Source organism: Phacochoerus africanus, chromosome 5 (genome assembly GCF_016906955.1).
Source record: "Phacochoerus africanus isolate WHEZ1 chromosome 5, ROS_Pafr_v1, whole genome shotgun sequence".
Taxonomy (NCBI): Eukaryota; Metazoa; Chordata; class Mammalia; order Artiodactyla; family Suidae; genus Phacochoerus; species Phacochoerus africanus.
The window spans coordinates 102,627,672-102,651,092 of record NC_062548.1 but is presented as its reverse complement, the minus strand read 5'-3'; the positions used below and the strand labels follow the sequence as shown (position 1 = coordinate 102,651,092).

The following is a 23,421-nucleotide window of genomic DNA, read 5'->3' as shown; positions in this document are numbered from 1 at the left end:
CTATTTTATAGATGAGAAAACTAAGGCTTGGGCTGAGTAACTTGCCTAGGGTCACACAGCTAGTCTCAGTATATGTCAGTTTTTATTTTGGTTTATAAAGTTGAGCTTAAGACTATTAAACCTTTAAAAACTTGAAATACAAGTTGTAAGTATGATGTGACACTTTCCATAAACATCATATAAAGGTATGTTCTTTTTTTCTTCATTGTTCAATGAACATAGTTTATCTTTTCATCTATGTTAGTCCATTTTTGTTACAGGATCTGAAATAAAAATATTTTGAGTCTAAATTATATATAGATTAACTATATAAAAACTATAGCATAGTTTTCTGAACTTGAATGAATTTGATTTGTTATTATTAAGCAAACCAAATGTATTGACATAGCTGTAATTAAAGTTAATATAACAAAGTTCTTTTTAATATTATATTGTTTTCATAGTACAATGGATGGTAGCATTGCCTATGGAAGCAATTGTTCAGGGTGACTGTGATGTCTGATATCACTGATTAATGTTGTAAACCCTTTTTAGGTATATTTATCTATGTTTCCAAAGTTTATAACTACCCTGTATTTTATAAAGGCCTTTCTATGTGTTTTGGTGTGAGTTTTAGTTGCCTGGAAGTAAAGCAGGAAAAAAATCAGAACAGAGATAATTACTGCACTTTTGTGTCATATGTATAGTAAGAAGAAGGCCTGGACTCCGAACAGTTTGATAAAGATTCCTCTGTAATCATATGATGACGGTAATAATAAAAATATAACATCATCTAATGTGTATATAGTGCTTACTGTGTTTTAGTATAGTGCTAAGTACTTTATATGTGTTTATCCTTTTTAATCTTCACAATAGTCTTATAGATGCTATTGTCTGTCTTTTAAAAATTTTATAATTCTGAGTTTTTGAGTATTAAATGAAGAAACAAGCTGCATAACTAGTGGGATAGATAGATTTTGAATCCAGGTTGGTCTGATTTCAGTGCTTGAAGCTTAATTTCTTGTCTATTCTGCCCTGCAGCGGGGGTTGGCAAATTTTCTGTAAGTGGTTATATGGTAAATATTTTAGGCTTTGTGGGACACATGTTCTCTGGCAGAATTACTAACTCTGCTGTTTTTTAAGTCAACCAGAGATGGTACTTAAGGGGTGGGATTGTGATAACACTTTACTTATAGTCACTCCATTTCATATAATTTTCATGGGTCCTTAAATACTGTTCTTTGAGTTCATTTTTCAGGTATTTAAAAATGTGAAAAATCATCCTTAGTAAGCTGGCCCTACAAAAGCAGGTGATGGGACCAGATGCGGCTTATGGGCAGTAGTTTGCCAACCCCTGCAGAATAGCTTGCTATAATTGTTCTTTTCCCCACCAAAGAGAACAGGACAAGTCTTCTTAACAATTCTTTAGAATAAACTAGTATCGTTAGGTATAGTTACAATTTAGAAATGAATCTAGGTAAATGTTCTTTTGTGCAGATATTGATGAAACGCTACAAAAATGAGACTCTTTAATATTATAATTCTTCTGTTACCATACCATATGCTTTTAGAAATCATAAATATTCAACTCTTAGTCATTCCTATTAAATTGCCATTTCATTCTATAACCTTCAAAAAACTTTGGTTCTAGGCCTTTTCATTTTGTGTATTAGGTGCTAAGGTAATTTGATTCTTCTGTTAAGCAAAAGGGGTGTTGGAAATGTAATGAAAGGTTGTCAAAATAGATGATTCATGCAGAACTTACACAATTGGTGTTTTAGATTACAGTTTGTCATAAACTTGACCTTGCAGAGTGAATTTAGTATAGGTTTGGCTATGTTAAAAAAAAATAACTTCCAGATGTTATCACTGATAAATGATTCTGAATTAAAATGCTTAATGAAAACTTTCAGTGTTGACACATCAACACTGATAAAATAAAAATCCATTCCTTCACATAATGAAGTTTATCAGCAAAAATTTACATTTTTGTATTTGGTAAGGAAAAAAGATACACTAAAACTAAATTAATTAGTTTGACCTATAACAGTTATAGGTTCACTGGTGTTAAGTGGCCATTTATAGGGACTATATGGTTGGTGCTGAGTAAGCTTCCCTGGCTTGCCTAACCTGCAATAAACATTCAGTACCTGTGTGATACTAAATTCTGTGTCAGCAGGCATTCAAATGGAGGAATCAAAAGATCTGTTCACACAAAAGGACAGGTTCTTTTTAGAAATTGTCAAGTTGAGTGAATCAGTCAGATTCTAGACAGAAATGGAGAAATTATTTGTATTAATAATACTGTGTCAGAATCATTCAGTGGTTGGCTATTGCCTGTAGTATAACATCCAGTTTTCTTTGGGATAGGATTCAAAGCACTCCATAATTTGGCTGTAACCTTTCTTTTTTTTTTTTTTTTTTGTCTTTTTGCTATTTCTTGGGCCGCTCCCCCGGCATATGGAGGTTCCCAGGCTAGGGGTTGAACTGGAGCTGTAACCACCGGCCTACGCCAGAGCCACAGCAACGCGAAATCTGAGCTGCATCTGTGACCTACACCACAGCTCACGGCAACGCTGGATCCTTAACCCACTGATCAAGGTCAGGGATCGAACCCGCAACCTCATGGTTCCTAGTCAGATTCTTTAACCACTGTGCCACGCCCACAACGGGAACTCCTGTAATCTTTCTTTCCAGCCTTGATTGGCATTCTCCAGTATTAAGAGACTGTGTAGTCAATTTGTTACTCACTTGTCCACAGATATTCTCTCACTTTGGAATTTTCTTTTTTTTTTTTGCCTCGCCAGGCTTTGTTTAGACTTCAAGACCTGAATTGAATCTCTTTTTTTTCAGTAGGACCACTTTGTTCATCATGATCTTTTTTCCCTCTAAATTTCAGCACTTACTGCCTCTGTCAGAAATTGACAGTTACTGCTTTGTGAAATTTCTTATAAAATAATTATGTGTTTACTTTGTCATCTCAGCCAGATGGAAAACTCCTTGAGAATAGAGATATCTCGTATGTTTTTCTATGGATTTTAGAACTTGGGAGAAAGGTAAAAACTTCATGAATTCCATGTTTTTGAGTATGAATTTTTTTTTTTTTTTGGTCTTTTTGCCTTTTCTAGGGCTGATCCCACAGCATATGGAGGTTCCCAGGCTAGGGGTCGAATCGGAGCTGTAGCCTCCAGCCTATGCCAGAGCCACAGCAACGCGGGATCTGAGCCGCATCTGCAGCCTACACCACAGCTCACGGCAACACCGGATCCTTAACCCACTGAGCAAGGCCAGGGGTCGAACCCACAACCTCATGGTTCCTAGTCAGATTTGTTAACCACTGAGCCACAATGGGAACCCCATGGGGGTTGTTTTTGTTTTTTAATTTTTTATGATAGTTGATTTACAGGGATTGTAGTGGTTTTGTTGATTTTAATTTCTTAATGAAAATTTCTAATTTATTGCATTTTGTACTGAGTAAAATATAGTGTTTGAGATTTGAACTAGTGTATATTTAAAGTCACCTTTAATAAATTAAATGTTAGTCTTCTAAGTTTACCTTTCAATATCCATTTAAAATTTTTATTTAACTTCTTCAGCATTTTAAAGAGAAGGAAGGGAGGGGAGTTCCTGTCGTGGCTCAGTAGTTAACGAATCCGATTAGGAACCATGAGGTTGTGGATTCGATCCCTGGCTTCGCTCAGTGGCTTAAGGCTCCAGCGTTGCTGTGAGCTGTGGTATAGGTCACAGAGGTGTCTCGGATCTGGCGTTGCTGTGGCTCTGGCATAGGCTGGCGGCTACAGCTCCAATTAGACCCCTAGCCTGGGAACCTCCATATGCCATGGCTTTGGCCCTGGAAAAAGACAGAAAGACAAAAATAAATAAATAAATAAAGAGAAGGAAGGGAAATATATCAAAAATATAGACTGTGCAGTAGGTGTTTTTAGCTATGTAAGTTTTATCACAAGAAATCAGAATGTTTTATAAATGTTTGAGACTCTTTTGGGCAGTCATTTTTAGAAAGCTTCTCTTCCGCAACAGGTCACTGCTAAAATTCTATCTTAATTTTCCTCTCATTAGCAATTTTTTCTATCCATTTTACAGATATATCAACATGACATTGATAGGTACATTTACTGTATGTATATTATTCGGCCCCATAGGAAGGCAGAATATGATTCCTTTCATGCATTTCTGTATCTTCATAACATTTTCCAGTGTTTCTTCTAGGGCCACATTGTATAATGATCAGGGCTTGGGAATAAGAAAGCACATCTGCAGATATTTTAAACTAGCCAATAAAGAAAGAGGCTTTGACAGTATTGTTTAGTAGTAAAGCACAAGAATAGGAGTTTGGAGGCCTGTGTTCTAGTGTGGGTTCTGTCCTATGTTATGTAACATTGGAAATCAGTTTCTGCCTTCTCAGTGGTTTATGTGATCTCTAAGCCACCTTCTATAATTATATCATTTTGTACCATGGTTCTGTAAATGAATGAGCATAGTAGTGCAAAGTATTAAGAATAAAGTGTTGGAATACCTCTGCTTCAGGTGTAACAAAGTTAAATTTTTATAGCTTTGTCCCCTCCCCTTAATATAAGGTTTTAATTGAAATATAGCATATATACAGAAAAAGCACACGGATCATAACAACACAGTACATTACCAGAATCCCAGAAGCCCTTTGGCGACCCCCAGTCCCTCTTCTTCCTCCCCTGTCTAAGGATAACTGCTATCTTGACTTCTGACACCATAGTCTAATTTTGGCTGTTCTTAAAATTATTCAGTATGGCTTCCTGTGTCTGGCTTCTTTTCCTCAGCATTACATTTGCAAGATAAGAAGAGTTGTAGTTTAATCCATTTTCCTTAAAAAAAAAAAAAAAAAGATTTTTTTAAATAGCAGTATAGTTGATTCACCATAGTAAGTAATTTTCAGGTGTATCATAACATAGTAGTTCATTTTCATTGTTGTGTGGGGTTCTTTGTTTAAATATACAGCTGATTTATCAAATCTTCTGTTGGACTAATCTTACAAAAATGAACTACATTAAGGTTAAGAACTTCTGGAGTTCCTGCTGTGGCACAGTGGGTTAAGGATCCCACATTGTCTCTGGTGGCTTGGATTGCTGCTGAGGTACGAGTTTGATCCCCAGTCCGGTGCAGTAGGTTAAGGATTTGACATTGCCACAGCTGTGGTGTAAGTTGCAGCTGCGGCTTAGATTCACTCCTTGGCCCAGGAACTTCCATATGCCGTGAGTGAGGCAAAAAATAAAACAAAGCACAAAAACAGTTAAGAACTGATTGTTTTTTTAATCTTTAATCTTTACAATTTATACCTTTATGTTCTGTTTAAATGAGCCTTCAAGTTACAAATGAGTGCTTCTAGTTAAAAAGTAGCTTAATGTCTCCTTTTTTGCTTTTTCACAGCAGCCATTTGAATCTTGCTCTGCTGCCTTTACAGGAAGAAAGGAATAGTTTATGGATCATACCTGCGTCCTCATGGATGCTAGTCAGATTCATTAACCACTGAGCCACAACGGAAACTCCAAATAGCAAAAATTTTACCTAAAACATTTGCTATTCTATAACTATCACCCAATATGTAAAAATTTAATGGTTTATAAATGGCCTGCTATTTGTTGCTTAGCTGAGCTTTTATTATACAGTGAGTGGGGTTTGTATATAAGAATAGGCTAGGCAGTGATATTTCTCTTTTTTTCTTTTTTTAAAATTAAAGTATAGTAGATTGAGAATATTGTTTGTCAGCAATATTTCACCCTTTACCTTTTTATTCTCAACTGCTTACCCTAGAGTTTTATTTTTTCAGTACATTGAGAAAGGATTGTTTTATAAAAATGAAGGGTTTGGTCTAAATATTTACTCTTTAAGGTACCTTATTATATATTCTGGCTTTTAAAAAGCACCCCTCAAAACTTAGCACCTTAAAACAGCAGTCACATTGTTATATATTACATTATTGTGGATCACAAATTTGGGCAGAACTTAATTAGGCAGTATTTCTACATTAAGGTCACTCAGTGATATTCGACTAGAAGGTTAGACAGTTTCATTTACATGTCTGAATGGCTGGCATGCTGGGCCTAGCTGAGACTGTCAAACTGAGCACGTATATGAGGCCTTTCTGGCATGGTGTCTCAGACTAGTTTGACTTCTTAAATGGCAATTCAGTACTCCTGAAGAAAGAAACCAGAGTCTTAGAATATGCAGTGCTTATTAACATCTAATCTTCAAAGTTATGCAACTTATGTTGGTCAAAAAGCAAGTCACAGGGCCAGCCCAGATTCAAAGACTATACAAGGGTGTAGATACTGGGTGGTGTGGTTACTGAAGGCATCGCTTTTGGAGACTAAACTATAGGATCTAAGAATCTATAATTCTACACAGTATATAGAAAACTTATCTTTTTAAACAGAATTGTATTCAAATCCTATAACCTAAACTAATTTTCATAAAATTCAGCTATCTTAATATTTTTATTTCCCTATAAAATCTTTGAGTACTCTAAAATTTATTTTTATTTTCCCCTAGAAATATATGTACCTCAGATATAATTCTTCTGTTTTATTTTATTTTATTTTATTTTATTTTTTTGTCTTTTGTCTTTTGTCCTTTGTTGTTGTTGTTGTTGTTGTTGTTGCTGCTATTTCTTGGGCCGCTCCCATGGCATATGGAGGGTCCCAGGCTAGGGGTCCAATCGGAGCTGTAGCCACTAGCCTATGCCAGAGCCACAGCAACGCGGGATCCGAGCCGCGTCTGCAACCTACACCACAGCTCATGGCAACGCCGTATCGTTAACCCACTGAGCAAGGGCAGGGACCGGACCCGCAACCTCATGGTTCCCAGTCGGATTCGTTAACCACTGCGCCACGACGGGAACTCCTAATTCTTCTGTTTTATTATGAAAAATGTTTAATATACAAAAAAGATGAAATAATTTACAGTAAACACCTGTATAGCCACCATTTAGATTCTAGAATTAACATTTGGCTATACTTGGGTTACCGCGTCGTCAGTCTGTCTTACTTTCTGATGAATTTAAGAGGCACTGGTATGCAGATGTAGATATAAGTCAATTTTTCCTTCTGACCTTTTTACCTTTGAAGATAGCCACAAAAGGAGTATAAAGATTCTCTATTGCTATATATTCTCTCTCTCTGAGAACTTAATCTATTGGCAACTTTTCACCCCGCCTTCACTTATCCGGCCAAACTTTGCTGGTGTGTTGAAAAGCAGACCCTCAAATAACATGGGAGTTAAGGGCACTGACCTTTGCAGGGTTAAAAATCTGTGTATAACTTTAAAGTCAGCCCTCTGTATCCCTGGTTCCTCTGTATCCAGTTTCTGCATCCATGAATTCAACCAACCCTGGACTGTGTAGTACTGTAGTAGGTAATTATTGGGGGGAAAAAAATCACGTTTAAGTGGACCTGTGCTGTTCAAAGGTCAGTTGTATATGATTTTTAAATCTTCTTTTTAAAATATGGAAAGTTTTTAGATTTTTGTGTTATATAGCCTGATAATTCATGAGTGTTTGCTGTTTCATTAATGGATGGGTCACCATTTTTAATCATGCCACTTTGGGGCAATTATAAGTTGCTTTCCAATTGAGAAAAGCTGTGTGAACCCAATGAAATAGTATTGCTTATTGTGTGAAATTGGTTGTATGCAAAATTTATCCCATTCCTCTGACTCAAGACTTAAGAGTTGAAACTGATAAAATGGCAGAGAAACGAAGTTAGAAGGAGTAAAGATGAACTTTAGTTGTGATTGACTTTGCAACTGAATCAGGAACAAATAAGGAAGTTAAAAAAACTATTTCCACCTTTGATGGAACATTTTTGTCAATTAAGTAAATTTTCATTTTTGCCATTATTCTCATAGTTGGGCTGAGTGAATTTCCTAATTAAAGTCTACTTGTAAGTTTAAGCATATTAGAAACGTTTGGTATCAAAATAGAAGGACTAGGAGTTCCCGTCGTGGCGCAGTGGTTAATGAATCCGACTAGGAACCATGAGGTTGAGGGTTCGGTCCCTGGCCTTGCTCAGTGGGTTAACGATACGGCGTTGCCATGAACTGTGGTGTAGGTTGCAGACGCGGCTCGGATCCTGCTTTGCTGTGGCTCTGGCATAGGCCGAGGGCTGCAGCTCCGATTTGACCCCTAGCCTGGGAACCTCCATATGTCACAGGAGCGGCCCTAGAAAAGACAAAAAAAATATATATATATAGAATTTTATCCTACTTGTTACGGAACTCCTCTGAATTACAAAAAACAGTAAGGAATTCACTGCTACTTGCTAATGTACACTATCATAAGTAGTAGTTTCAAAATTTTCTCCTAGCTTGAACGTAATGAGCCAATTAGATATTCAAACAATTGAACCAGAAATCTTAGGGATAACAAGAGTCTTATATAAGGTATTTTATGAATTCTTCTACAGTAATAGTTTTATACCTAACCCCTCAAAGCAGTTGAATCTTGTTATATTAAATTTTTTTCAGAGAAAGCAGTTCTTGTTATCAAGAGTTATTTTTCCTAGAACTAACTTTTACCAATTTTAAAAAAGAACCTCTATTTAAGACCTATGTTCTTCATGTTGTATATTGAGTATATTTCATCTTGTTTGGCACTCTCTGAAACCTGGTGGTTACTGTTTTTCATATAGTATCTGTAGAAATCTAACATTTATCTTTTAGGCTTCACTGTGCTTGAATTAAGTTATTTACATAATACAGACCCAAGCAAAGCTTTCTCCCATGAAAGAGATGTTCTCTGGGGATTCCTCAAATATGCTTTTGGACTACATTTGGTCGTGTTTGTGTGTGTATATATATTCATTGTCCTAATGAGTAGTTAGGTAATTTGAACTACATTGCTTGATTGCTGAGGCTTTTAGAACATACACCCAAGTGTCAGATCTATCAAACATTACACGAATTGCCTCACTAGAGAAAATGGCCTGGATTTGATCTGACTTTTGAATATGTAGATTTACTTTGGGGATAACATAGAGAGTTTGATCTGGGCTCTGATCATCTCACTTTTGGAAAATTCCTAGAATGTAGAATTGATCCTGGGTTTAATTTATGAGTCTGAGTCAGATCTGGGGGTGATCCCAGAAGATTGTATCATCCTCTACAAAGTGGGTTCTAGGGCATCATGTATTCTACACTTGAGAATTACTGCTTGGATCTGTCATTGATGTGGATCAATGTGAAGAGAATAGAAGGGTGCAGGAAAGGAGAATTAAATTTGTTCATTGTACTTATTTGATGTCAGCCTTTTATACTTGGTTCCTATCTGGATAGCATAATAAAATTACATACTAAAAGTATATAAGTACTCCTTTCCATTTTGAGTGTGCTTTACTTTGACAATAAGGATATTTGGGCTTTGAATTTCAGCCAGCAGAATGGTAGCAGCTTCTTCTTCTTTTTTTTTTTTTTTTCAAAGTCATTGGAAACTTTTATTATAGGTATAACACAGTAATGTTTATTCATATATTTTCCTAAAAATTTAACTGAGGCACTTTTCCTTGTTCATCATTGACATCATGTAAGCAATTAGTACTCTTGGCAATGAGGAACTCAACAGTGAACACAGAAACAAGTGAATTCTGAAGCCAAGAGTAACTTAGTTGTAGACCTTTAATTGCTTAATTGTCAGAGAAACAGCATCAGTTGAAGAAGAGCTCCTTTTCATGAGGAAATACTAGATGTCTTTGAATATTTATAAGACTATAAGGTCTACCTTATAAATTTCCAAGTTTTGCTAATTTTTAGATTTTACATTTGATTTTTTCTTCAGAAATTAAAAAGTGACAGATTGCATTTAACATGAGCTTTTTAAAAATTAAAGTTTGGGGGTTTGTTTTGTTTTGGTGCAGGAGCATTTGAAACCTAAAATAGTTAAGAGTAGCTTCTTTGAAATTTCTACACTTTATATAATTTCATGAAGATTTGTTTTTAAGGTGTTTTTGCATAATAAGTACATTATTTTCTTTTTTTCTTTGCTTTTTAGGGCCGCACCCATGGCATATGGAAGTTCCCAGGCCTAGGGATCAGATCAGAGCTGAAGCTACCAGCCTATACCACAGCCACAGCAACTTGAGATCTGAGCCACATCTTCGACCTGCATCATAGCTCACAGCAATGCAGGATCCCCGACCCACTGAGCAAGGGATTGAACCCACATCCTCACAGATACTAGTCAGATTTGTTTCCACTGCACCACAATGGGAACTCCAATAAGTACATTATTTTCTCTCACACTGTATGTTTTAGATCATTTAAAGCAGCAAATTTCTCTAAAAATGATCTTTTTTACATATAATGCATATGTAGCATATATTTTAAAATGCCAGTTGTCCACGTCAGATACATACTTTGTCATTTGAAGAAAGTTACTCTTTGGGTATCTTTGATATGGAGGTTGGTAGAGATAAAGGGAAGAGGGAGGGTAAAGCCATCCATTAGCTCCACCACTGACAGTAATCTCTTTTGCCCCTTTATTTGTTTCCACTACCTTATATAGACTACCATTACCTCTAACCTTCATGGTTCTAGCAGCCTTTTATCTATTGCCTGGATTCTGATCTCATCTCTCTCAAACCTATCATTTGCCTTAAATTCATCTTCTATTAAGCAACCAGAGGGATGAGCTACTTAAATTGCAATTTCAATTTGGCTGTTCTTCTGCTGTCCTGTAAGATAATGGTTTTCAGAATGTCTGTGAGGTGATTCTTGGTGGTACAGGAAAAATATTAGAATTTAAATTTGCCTTTTAGATTCAAAATAGGAAGAAATTATGCCTTACCAATATTGAATAGAACAATTAACATGCTTCCTCATTTAGTCTATCAGACATCCATCACAGAAGGAGTTCCACACTAAACAGGGATTGACACTAGAGCGCTCTTTAATACACTCTGCATGTGTTTCCGTATATTGCCATTTACCTGTACTCTGTAAGTACTTTTACTTGTCATATTACCTGATTCTCACAAAATGGACAAGTGACTTTAAAAGATTTCTTCGGGAGTTCCCTGCTGGCCTGTCAGTTAAGGGCTCGGGTTAGAGCTGTGGCTCAGGTTCAATCCCTGGCCTGGGAACTTCTACATGACACAGGTGCAGCCAAAAAAAGAGAGAGAGAGAACATACCCTCTTCTTTTGTTTCTACTAGTTACTACCCCTTCTCACATACCCAACAATATCTTCTGTCTCCATTTCTGACAATGTAGTATAGTTTTGCCTGGTTTTGTACTTTATATATAAATGGAATCATAAAGCATATATCCTTTTATGGTTGGTTTCCTTTGCTCAGTATTATTGTGAGATTCATCCATGTTGTTGTATGTAGCTGTAGTTCATTCAGTAACATGGCTGGATAATATTTGGGTATATGGATATGCCACAGTTTAATTGTCTCTACTAATATTGATGGCTGGTTTGTTTCTAGTCTGACCATTTTGAATAATGCTACTCTGATTCCTGTACATGTCTCCTGGTACACATTTCTGTTGGGTATAAGTACAGAACTGGAGTTGTTGAGTTGTGGGAAATGTTTTTATTTCAGTATAGTAGATAATGCTAAAATAGTTTTCCATTGTGGTTTTACCGGTACATAGTCCTACCAGCTATTCCAGGAGTTCCTGTTGTCCCACATCTTCACCAACACTAGATATTGTTAGTCTTTTTAATTTAAGTCATCCAGTGAGTATGCAGTGGTATTTTAATGTGGTTTCAAATTGTATTTTCTTGATTACTAATAAGGTTGAGTACCTTTTTAGATATTTATTATTAGCCATTTGGCTGCCCTCTCTTATAAATAAAAGTTCCTAGTCAAGTGATTTGCATAGTTTTCTATAGACTGCCTTTTTCTAATTGATTTGTAGGTATTTGTATATTTGGTATATGAGCCCTTTGTTAGTTATATTAAACTACTTTCTCCTATTCTGACTTGCCTTTTCACTCCTAATGTTATCTTTTATGAATAGATATTCTCAGTTTTAGGTGCTCCTGCTATCAGTCTTTTCATTTATTAATAGTGGTGTCTGTATCTTATTTAAATATCTTCTAAAAAGCTTTATTGTTTTGTCTTTCACATTTAGAGCTACAGTCCACCTGAAGTGATATTTTGGATATGTTTTGAGATAAAGATCAAGTTTCAATTTTCCTCTGTGTGGAATTTTCCATGTGACCCAGCATTATTTATTGGCATAATTCTTGTTTCTCCAGATCCCTGAAATACTGCCTTTGATCCATATATGAATGTGTTTATTTTTGGATTTTCTTTTCAGTTCCATGCATCCATTTGTGTATCTTTGTCTTAATTACTATAGTTTCGCAGTAAGTCTTTTTTTTTTGTCTTTTTTTTAAGGCTGCACTTGCAGCATATGGAGGTTCCCAGGCTGGGGGTCGAATCAGAGCTACAGCTGCTGGCCCACGTCACAGCCACAGTAATGCGGGATACAAGCCGTGTCTGTGACCTACATCATAGCTTACGGCAATGCCGGATCCTTAACCCATTACTGGTCAGGTTCATTAACCACTGAGCCATGACAGGAATTCCTACAATAAGTCTTGATACCTAATAGAACAAGTACTCCTACCTTTTCCTTTTTCTTTTTCTTTTTTTTTTTTTTTTTTTTGTCCTTTTAGGGTTGCACCCACAGCATATGAAGGTTCCCAGGCTAGGGGCTGAATAAGAGCTGGCTCACCACAGCCACAGCAGCATGAGATCTGAACTGTGTCTGCGACCTACACCACAGCTTACGGCAACACCAGATCCTTAACCCACTGAATGAGGCTAGGGATCGAACCCAAGTCCTCATGGATTCTGGTTGGGCTCATTAACTATTGAGCCACAACAGGAACTCCTCCCTTTTATTTAAGAGGGTTTTAGTTATTCTTAACCCTTTGCTTTTCTATATAAACTTTAGAATATGTTTATAAAATTTCATATACATGAGCACATACAGAGATTATTGGATTTTTTTCCGTATTTCATTAAATTTCCAGATGACTTTGAGTAAAAGTAGCTTGTTTTCATTGAGTCTTCAATCCATGAACATGGTGTATTTATTTAATTACTTTGGTCTTTAATTTCTCTCAATAGTATTTACTAGTTTTTTATGCAGAGGTCTTGAACATAATTTATTATTTTTATTTCTGTGTATTTTTTTAAGTACTATTCTAAATGATATGTATGTACATCATTGTACCTTAAGAAATAATGTATCTTAAGTTTTTTTTCTTTTTCTCTTTGCTTCTATAACACACTAATACAGTTGGTTTGGGTGATGAGCTGTGTCCATCAATGTTGCTAAATTTGCTGTTAATTCTCATAAACTATCTGTATTTTTAGGATTTTATGTATCTAATTGTATTATCTGTGAATAATAGTTTTCTTTTCTAATCTTTATTTCCCTTGTGTTATTGAACTGAGTAGGATTTTAGTACATAGTAGAAGTGGTAAAAGTAGGTAACATTGGTTTTTTTGTTGTTATTGTTTCTGTCTCAAAAGGAAAGCTTTCAGTATTTCAACATTACATACGATGTAGTTTTGGAGTTTTGTTATATGCCTGTTCTAGTTACTGTGGCTGCATAGCCAATTAATACGGCTTTTAACTGAATGAAAGCAACCATTTATTTCAAATATGGATCTTGTGGAATAGGGATTTTTAGATAGAGCACACCACAGAAGGCTTGTCTCTGCTCTGTCTCATGTTGTGTCATGCCTTGCCTACAGGATGCAAAGTAGAAGGAAGGAATCGTCTGAAAGCTAATTTACTTCTCTGTCTGGTTGTTGATGCTGTCTTTTAGCAAGGAGCCTCATTTCCACCTGAGTTCTTCCATGTGGTCTCTCCCAGAGGGCTAGTGTGAGCTTCTTCCCAGCATGGTGACTTATTTCTCCTCAAGCAAGCATTCCCAGAGAGAGAATGCTGTATCCTTTTTACAACCCACTCTCAGAAGTCATAAGTATCATTTCTGCCATTCTCTGAGCAGTCACAAGCCCTTACCCAGATACAAGAGGAGGGAATATAGACCTTGCTTTTTAAAAAATTTTTTAATTAAAAAAAATTTTTTTTATTATTTTATGGCCATACCACGGCATATGAAAGTTCCTGGTCCAAGGATTGAATCCCAGCCACAGCTGCAACCTACACTGTAGCCGAGGCAACACAGATCCTTTAACACACTGTGCTGGGCCAGGGATTGAGCCCATACCTCCACAGCGACCCAAGCCACGGCAGTTGGATTTTTTAGGCACTGTGCCATGACAGGAACTCCCAATTGTATTGTTTGTTTGTTTAATTCTCATTGTAGAGTTTCTGCTGTGGCACAGCAGGGATCGGTGTTGTCTCTGCGATGGCTCAGGTCCTTGCAAGGGTGCAGGTTTGATCCCGGGCAAGGAAGGTGGATTTAGGATCTGGGAGAAACAATTTTAGCCAATGACTGCATGGTAAAAAAGACAGATATCTCCTGCTTTCCTTACAACCTTAGATATTTCTTCATTTTGGGGCTTCTTTTTCTGAGTATCCCCCTTTCCTTCTTTGTACCTATATATCTGTCATCTGTCTGTCCTATCAATCTACCTACCTACATATCACCCTTGCTTTTCCTCCCCCACCTCCTCTCTGCCACAGTATTCTGAAATGAAGTGCATTTTTGTTACTGCTGTCACAGTTTTAGAGTTTTAGCCTAACTAAAAAGATATTTTTGCGCTACTGGGCCTTAACCCATTTCACTAGATTTTTATTATTTTCATAAGTAAGTGAACTAAAAATCTTATATTTCTCTTTAAAAAATCCATTTTATTCCTTTCTCTGATTCCTCTGACAAACTCATAGCTTTCTACAGGTATTTGGTCCTAAACTTACAATCTCTCTCTCTCCTTCTCTCATACACACACACACACACACACACACACACACACACACACACACACACACACACACACACACACTACTGGTTAATCACTGGTCTTTGGTAGAAAATATAGCATGTCTTTTAAGAAAAATATTCTACCATATAAGTTTTCTTTAAAGAAAAAAAAATTGTTCCTGGAACACAAAGTTCATGTATAATTGAAAGCGTATTTAATTTGCACATACTAATTAAGAATATAATGCTGGGTTCAAAATATCTGAATTAAAAAACTGGTTTAACCATTTACTAAATGTATAACCCTAGGCAAACTTTTTATTTTTCATTTTTAAATTTTTATTGAAGTATAGTTGATTTATAATGTTATAATTTCTGCTATACAGCAAAGTGATTCAGTTATTTGTGTACACACACATCCATTCTCTTTCAAATTCCTTTCCCACATAGATTATCACAGAATATCGGCTAGAGTTCTCTGTGCTATACAGCAGGTCCCAATTTTTACATCTGTAACACTAGAGCTTTTCTGTATGACCTATCATGTTAGTGTAATTCACTTTATCATTGATTCCTTCCCCAAATCCTGTTAATGTACTGCTCTTCCATCTTGAACAGGAACCATATCAGCTGCCTTGTATAACTCACAACTCATTCCCTACCTCTCATTCCATTTTCCCCCTTTCCTTCTTCAACCAAATTCCTTAAAAGGACTTTTTTAGCTCCAGTCACAGTTCAGTACATTGCAGCCATGCTTCTGTCCCCAGCACTCCACTGAAACTTCTCTGATAAAGGTTCCCTAATAATTGCCAAATACCATGGACCATTTTCAATACTTTTCTTTTGATGTCTTTTTAGTCCTTGAAATTCTTAATCTATGACTATCTTTCTGACAGTTTTATTCTGTGTTCGCTGCACATTCCTTTCCTTCTGGTACCCTGAAAACAACCTTGGTCCTATTCTCCTCTCACTCCCAGTCATCAGTTCTCATGATTCCAGCTATCACTTATATCCTAATATAGTTTCCAAATAGACATCTCTAGTTTAGGCCTTTATCGTAAGCCCATGACCTAGTTATATTTTTGTTGCAGTGACCTTAAACTCAGCAGGTCCCAAACCACTCATCATTATGCTCCCTCATCCCCACCTTATTTCTTTTCCTTTACTCCTATTTCAGTGAACCTTATCTAACCATTTTCTTGGTGTTCCAAGTAGAACATGGAGACCCTCTCCTACTTTTCATTTCTTTATCTGACCAGCAACCATATCCCATCAATTCCACATCATCAGTAGCATCTCTTAAGTGTGTCCTTTCATTTATAATTGCTAATTATAAAATTATTTAGTAAAATTGCTTTTAAATTTGCCTCAGGAGTTCCTGTCGTGGCTCAGCAGAAATGAATCTGACTAGTATCCATGAGAATGCAGGTTTGATCCCTGGCCTCGCTCAGTGGGTTAAGGATCCAGCGTTTCCATGAGCTGTGGTGTAGGTCACAGACTTGCCTCGGATCTGGCGTTGCTGAGGCTGTGGTTTAGGCCAGCAGGTATAGCTCTGATTCATCCCCTAGCTTGGGAACTTGCGTATGCCACGTGTGCGGCTCTAAAAAGACAAACCAAAAAAAATCTTTTAAATAAAAAATTTCCCTCAGCATCCTGAGGGATTTCTGTACATAATAGTACTCAAATACTTGAATGAATGAATAGGCCTTTTGGAGAAGTTATTTGACTATAGTAAAGAGAGATGATTCTTAAGCCAAGAAACTAAACTGAGATTAGGAACCACGTGCTGTCTGGCCTGAAATCAGATTTTGATTTGAAAAGAAAGAAATGTTCAAGGTATAAGACATACAGATTAGTAGCAGTCTGTAAATGGGAGGTGATGAAAAGAAGCCCACATACATACAGTGTGTAAGGGGAACCTTTTGTTATATACTGGTGAGAAAGCACTAGGTTGCAGAACTTCTTGACGGTCCTCACCTTAGGAGTCTGTCAGCCATTTAATTGGGCTACATTATTGTAAAGAAGAGTTTTGTCTGGTGATCAAAGAGAAATGTAATAACTTAGAGTCTACCTAAGAGCCCCTCAGCTATCTATAGCAGGAACTTGAACTCCATCCTAGTCTGTGCCTGGCCTTGAGTTTCTTTTGTGTCGTTTTATTTCCCATTTGTCTGCTTTTATTCATCCTACATGGTTGCCCTTAAATGTCGTTTGTTTCAGACACATTGCACATTCCCCAACCCACTTAACTCCAGTTAATCTTCCAAGTAGCATCTGTGTTTTGATGAATCTGTACCAGGTTTTAATCTATAGAGAAGTACTTTCCCAAGTTTCACTTTAGGAAACACTTTTGATGGTTCCCACTTTGTTCTGTAAATTAGGCTTTTGTAAATATAATCTAGATCAATTTGTTTCTTTCCTCTTTTATCAGCTTTGCTTATCCTTATCTCAGTCTTTGTAGCATAGCCCTCAGTGTTCAATTTGGTTTAGGTTTTATCTGTTTCACAGTATTTTTTTGGAGTCTGTGTATGTTTATAGTAGTTCTGTTGTTTCTGTTTTACCTTAAGTTGGTTTAAATTTACTCTTCTCAGTTATAAAGTTTAAAAGCAACAAGTTGAAGAGATAATCTGTCAGTAGCTTTGTTTTGACACTTATCTCTATTAATTTGTTCTTTAATTAGCTTTAGAAGTAGTTATCAAAAGAATAAATGCCATATACATTAACTTTCATCTGCTTTTACATGATTTTGTAAAAGAGACTAAAGATATTTATAATTTGAATTCCCTTATACTTTTACATTATTACTGTAAGCGTATGTGGCTTAAAATCAGAATATCTGACCAGATGTAAATTATTATAGGTTACTTAGTAGTACAATTGTATTATTTTAAAATAATTTGGAAAATAAGTGAATTAAGAAAAATGACTATTGTCATTATTGATTAAATTTGTTATCTTACTTTACTGAACTGTCTGTAATAAATCAGCCATATTAGTCTTTAACACTTAGGTTATTTAAATTGATGAAAACTGGTCATTCTTTTAGTTTCTTTACAGTTCATGTGGATTTCATTTAATTTTAAACAAAAGCAAAAGGAAAAAGGAAATGCAACTTGCCACTTTGCACACACATTGTTCATTTCCTAGTAGAAAAATGCTCATCTGGGGGGGTTTTAACTCTGTTATTTATAGAAACTAGTATCTTTTATGCTTCAGTTTCAGAAGGCAAAAACTGGGTTTTATATTTGAAGCAGTTGTACCTTACTCTTAACCAATTAAAAGAGGATCAAAAAAGTAGTGCCTGAGGACAAATAATTGTAGTGAATATTCATGTGGTACATTAATTCATGTGTTTCTGCCTGCGCCTGGAATTTAGCCACTCCCAAAAGCAGCCCAAGTTTTTTGTCTGTATCCTTACCCTCCTTTTGCCTGCGTGCTCTGTTTGCTCTTTCTCCTTCAGTTTCTTTGTTTCTCTTTATAAATAAGTAGAAAACTTTTCTTTAGATCAGAGAGCAAAGGGGCCAGAGAAGAGCCCTTAAGAAGTTTTTATTTGTGCCAACATAGAAGTGCTTTGTGGTAGGCCATCTGGACTGGGAGGATTTCCTCAGAATGTAAAGTATGTCGTGAGATTTAGAGAGCTGGGATTTGCTCTGGAACTATCTGGGAAGGCAGCAGGAAACGTGGACAGAACTGGTTTATATTGCTTTAACGTAAGTGGCAAGAATGGAAGACAGCTTGCCTGGTCTCGCTTCAGTGTGTGCTGCCTCTGCACTTACGAACTTCTGCACTGGTAACGTATCTTTTCTTTCCTGGGAATTCAGACCCGTATCACAAACTTTGCTACTCGTGACAAAAAAAGTCCAAGGACATGGGAATGAATCTGGATCCCTTCCCTCTACCCCCCCAACCTTCCTTTAAATGTATGTGTCAATGGCATAAATATTTGCCTACATATTTTTATAAAGTACTTAAGACTGTACCCGCTTTATAAACAGATAAATTCCTGTTCTGAGGGCAGAATGGGTTTTGTCCAGCTTGTTCTTTTCCTGCCCACCCCTCTAAAGATGGTCATTTTATTATTTGTGAGGGAAAAAATAAAAACGGCAGCTTTTAGTGGGAAATAGTAGGGAAAAAAAAAAAAAACCCACCTCTCCCATATAATAGGAAATGAGAATTGTATAGTTTAGTTTAGTTTTTGCTTCTATGAAGTCTGATTTAAAAATATCTAAAGAATTATCTGATTATCTGTTTTTTAATTCTGTACTAAATTAAGACTTTGAAAAAAGTCTTAATTGTGAATGAATCCTAGTGATAGATGGAAGTAAAATTCTTCATGCTTAGTAGTACTGCAGCAAAAATGGTTTTACGTTTTCTTTTATTTACATGATTTCTCTTACAATTTTTGCTAGTAGCTGGATTTTTAGTAAGAATAGCTTACAAAAAAAACCAAACTTTAGTTTTTAAAAATAGACAATATAAGTCAACATCAATATTTGGGTTCATTAGTTGAAGAGAGAAATTAGTCTTATTTTTATGTGAGATTGATAGCTGGAGGTAATTAATATTATCATTTACCAAGAAATAAAATATCCAAGCTTTAACAGTTAAAATGCCTTATTTACTTAAAACTTCTTTGAGATAAAAATTTGTCTTTTGGAAGTAGAATATTAAGATAAATAGGAAACTTCAATTCTTTCATAAATATTTCTTCATAGGAACTGTGTTTTTATGAGTATATTTTCTTGTGGTTGATTTCCAAAGGTAAATTTAGCTGTCGTAGAATGCATAGTGCATTTTTGATGTAATACTTAAATACTTTTGTCTTTATGTGGTGATATTTGAAGACAATCAATTCCATTTTAAAACAAAACAAAACAAGATGTTTGTTGCCAAGTGCCTTCTGATGGGAATTTATTAATGCGACAAATCAATTGTGATTTTGTTTTGTTTTTTAAGGAAATGCTGTTTAAAGACCCAGTTTTCCTTTGGATGTATTGTATTGATTTTTGTGTCTCTTATTAGACTGAGAATATTTTCTTTTGAACATCATGAGACATATAGAAAATTTGGGTACATTACTAAGTTAAGTTTATATCACAGTCTAAATTAGCTTTCCTTTACTGAGAAAATAATTTGTTTTTGTTTACAGAGAATTTTTTTTCTGCAGCAAATTTATCTAAAATAAGTAAGCAAAATCCTCTGAAACCCCATTTCACAGAGACACATCTCCATTCTCTCTATACATCTGTATGTGTATGTATGCCTGTGGATAGACTGACACAACTACACTATAAATGTTGCCTGCAGTTTTTTTCCTCTCCATAGTATGTTGTTAACTCCTATTTAACTTGTTTATGATTTTATATAAACCCTAACCCTATATATCATCCTTTTTAAGAGCTATATGGTATACAGTAGTACAGCCATTTGTTTAACCAGTTCCTCCATTGATAGTTCTTTAGACTAGTACCTTCACTTTTTTCTAACTATAAACACTTCATGGTAACTGTTACTGCCTCCTCATGGTTCTTCACCCATATTAGCTCTTCAGATATTTGCAAGGACCATTCTACAAGACCTGCCCAGTATTTTAATGTAAGTGCTTCAGGAAAGTGAGATCAGAGACTTAAAAGAAATTTTTTTAAATTTGTTCTTTGGATGATATTATGTCTCACCTTTTTGAAATGGATTTTTTTTTTTTTCCAAAGGTTCATAGGTAACAATCTTAGGGTCATAGCATTAGCCCTAAAAAGTCATAAAAGCCATCTACTTTAGTTGTTTTTAATGACACAAAACCTCAGGATTCTTTGGAAGTACAACTCCGTTTTTGTCTATTTTGGGATTTAATTTGCAAAAACAGTTTCACTATTCTTGAAAAAAAAAGTGAGTAAATTCATTATGCACTGTAGTCATCTTCATTCCCCATCCCCTCTCAGAAGAGAAAAATCACTAACTTCCACTTCAGAAAAAGAGTGTAATACAATATGTTTTAGTTGTCTTTATGAAGTAGATATTCTTTTATCTGTGGACACCTCCCTACCATGATCTCTGCCCTACATCATCAGAAGTAACTATTGTCATAAATTTTCTGTATATCATTTCCTTGTTTTATGCTTTTATTCTAATCAGTTACTTATTTTTGTATTTTTTGAACTTCATGTGAAGACTGACTTGCTTTTTACACTCCTTACTATATTGCTGAGATTTATTTATACATCATGTTGCATGTAGCCATAGTTCTTTTTTACCATTCTGTAATATTCTGTTGAAAGTTTATATTGCAATTTACACATTTTACCGTCAGTGGACATTTAGATTTCCAGATCATTTCATTTGTGAATTTGCTGTTGTGAATGCTACTGAACATTTCTCTTGATGTATGTATGTAAGAGCAGAGATTGGGAACCTGTGCCTGGCAGTCCGCATAAAGTTTTATTGGAACATTTCCGTACCTAGTCATTTACATACATATGTGTTAGATACACACAAAATTTACATATTACATGTTTTGTGTTGCAAAGGCAGATTTGGATAGTTGCTGCAGAGATTATGTGGTCTGTGAAGCCTAAAATATTTATTGTCTGGCCCTCAAAGAAAAAGATTGGCAGTCCTGTTGTAGTCAGGGTATATACACCTGGAGGTGGAATTGCTGGTCATATGTGCTGGTCATATGTGCATCTTTTACCAGATGATGCCAGAGTTGGGATTTTTTTTTTTTTTTTAACCTCAAAATTGTTGAAACAGTTTATGGTCTATCAGTAACGAAGGAGAATTCACTGTATTCTTTAACCTTGGGAGTACTTGATATTGTCACACTTTCAATTTTTTACCAGTTTGGTGAGCTTAAAATAGTATTTCATGTGGTTTTAATTTCTCCCTTTCAAGATTATTAATGAGGTGCTTGAGCCTCATTTCATATATGTTCATTGGCCATTTATGGTTTTTTTTCCAATGAAGTGTTTAGCCATGGCTTTTGCCAGTTTTTCTTTAGGATTTTTTTGTCTTTCTTACTGATTTGTGGAAATTCTTTATTCAAGTTTCTAATCTTTTATCACTTACAGGTGTGAGAACTATCTTTTCCTAGTTTGTGAACTGCTTTTTCCTTTTACTGTCTTTTAGGAACATATGTTCTAAATTCTAATGCAGTTATGTATCAGTATTTGCTCTTATGGATAGTGCTTTCTGTATCTTGTTTAGAGATAATTCTCTTTACTTGTAGAAATTAAAGATAGTCTCTATTTTTCCAAAGTTCTTATAATTTTGCCTTTAATTCTTTAATCTACTTGGATTTGATTTTCAGGTGTGCTGAAGATAGGGACTTCAATTTAATGAATTTTAATGAATTGTTAAATTTTATTTTAACCTGGGAAGTTGAATCATTGTTTCTTCACATTTTTTTGAGTTAGAATCTTCTCCTCTTCCTCTGGGACTCCAGGGACATAAATATTGGACCTTAGGTTGTGTCCATTTTTTCCCTCTATGTTTAAATTGTATTCATAAAATACATAATATATATGCATATAATATACATATATAATCTTTTTTAAAAGAGATCCTAATTTCAGAGATTTTTTTCAATGAGTTTTATTATATTTATAGTTGTACAACCATCATCACCACCTAATTTTACAACATTTCCATCCCAAACTCCGAGCCTATCCCTTCCCACCTCAGAGATTTTTTTTTCTTATAAATAGTGCAAAAAGCTTGGTTACCCAGTATCCCATAATGTGGGAAATTAGATTGGAAAGGAATGTTGCTATAGACTGGCATAGTTAATATATACTGCAGAGAAAGAAGCAGAAAAGATATGAAAAAAGACAGTAAGTTTGAAAACAGAGTACCTTAAATTATTTAATTAGAAAAAGCCTCCGGGGCATCATTTTATCACAGTGCTTGTAGTGCAAAGTAGTATTTTCGGTGAAGACTGAGTCATCTAGAAGGGGCTATGTTATAATTACATGCCCTTGTTAGGATGACAGGAAAGTAAGTGTTCCATTTTAGAAAGATTTACATAAAATCATTGACATTCAAAAGGTTCTAGAATTTACAGGCGGGCTTCATTCTGATAGGATGCTGGGTTGCCAGCTTTTAAATGTTTAGAACACAGTATATTTATCTCCGCAGAGTTAAAACATATTTCTTGACAATTCAGAGACAAATTAACTATGATTCACTGTTCTAAAAGCATAATGAGTGGCTACCATTGCAGTTTTAAAACTGTAATATTGGATATTAAAATTTACCAGTTACATGTAGATTAACTTGGACCTCTAATAAAAGAGACTTACTTATGCCAGTAAATAGATTAGACTGATGGAAAAGACCATTATGGACCTTCTTTCCCCCCCTCCCCCCAGTGAACTTAAGAATCCTTGGGAATTTGTCTGTAGTTCACATTTTAACCCTCAAGGCTAGAAAGTTTTTTTGAGAGGGGAGCAAAGAGGTTACCATGGTATAAGGAAAAGGAATCAGTGTACTTTGAATTAAGAAAGGGGAATAGAAAAAGCCACCAGAAAATAGGTATATTCTGTCTGCCGAACAGAT

The 23,421-nt window shown here is 35.5% G+C and overlaps 1 protein-coding gene across 4 annotated transcripts in view; it reads left to right on the top strand.

Annotated features, from left to right (window-relative positions):
• The window catches only part of EML4 (EMAP like 4), a 147,904-nt gene that overhangs the window by 29,530 nt on the left and 94,953 nt on the right, over positions 1-23,421 (top strand). Inside the window, exon 1 of one of the 4 annotated variants that reach the window (XM_047782196.1) lies at positions 18,327-18,664. The exons of 2 other annotated variants lie outside the window; for them this stretch is intronic. In XM_047782196.1, the coding sequence (XP_047638152.1) occupies positions 18,598-18,664 (67 nt within the window). In that variant the 5' untranslated portion in view covers positions 18,327-18,597. Of the gene's footprint in view, positions 1-18,326; positions 18,665-23,421 lie in introns of those variants that run through there. One more of the 4 variants, XM_047782197.1, reaches the window with a different exon arrangement.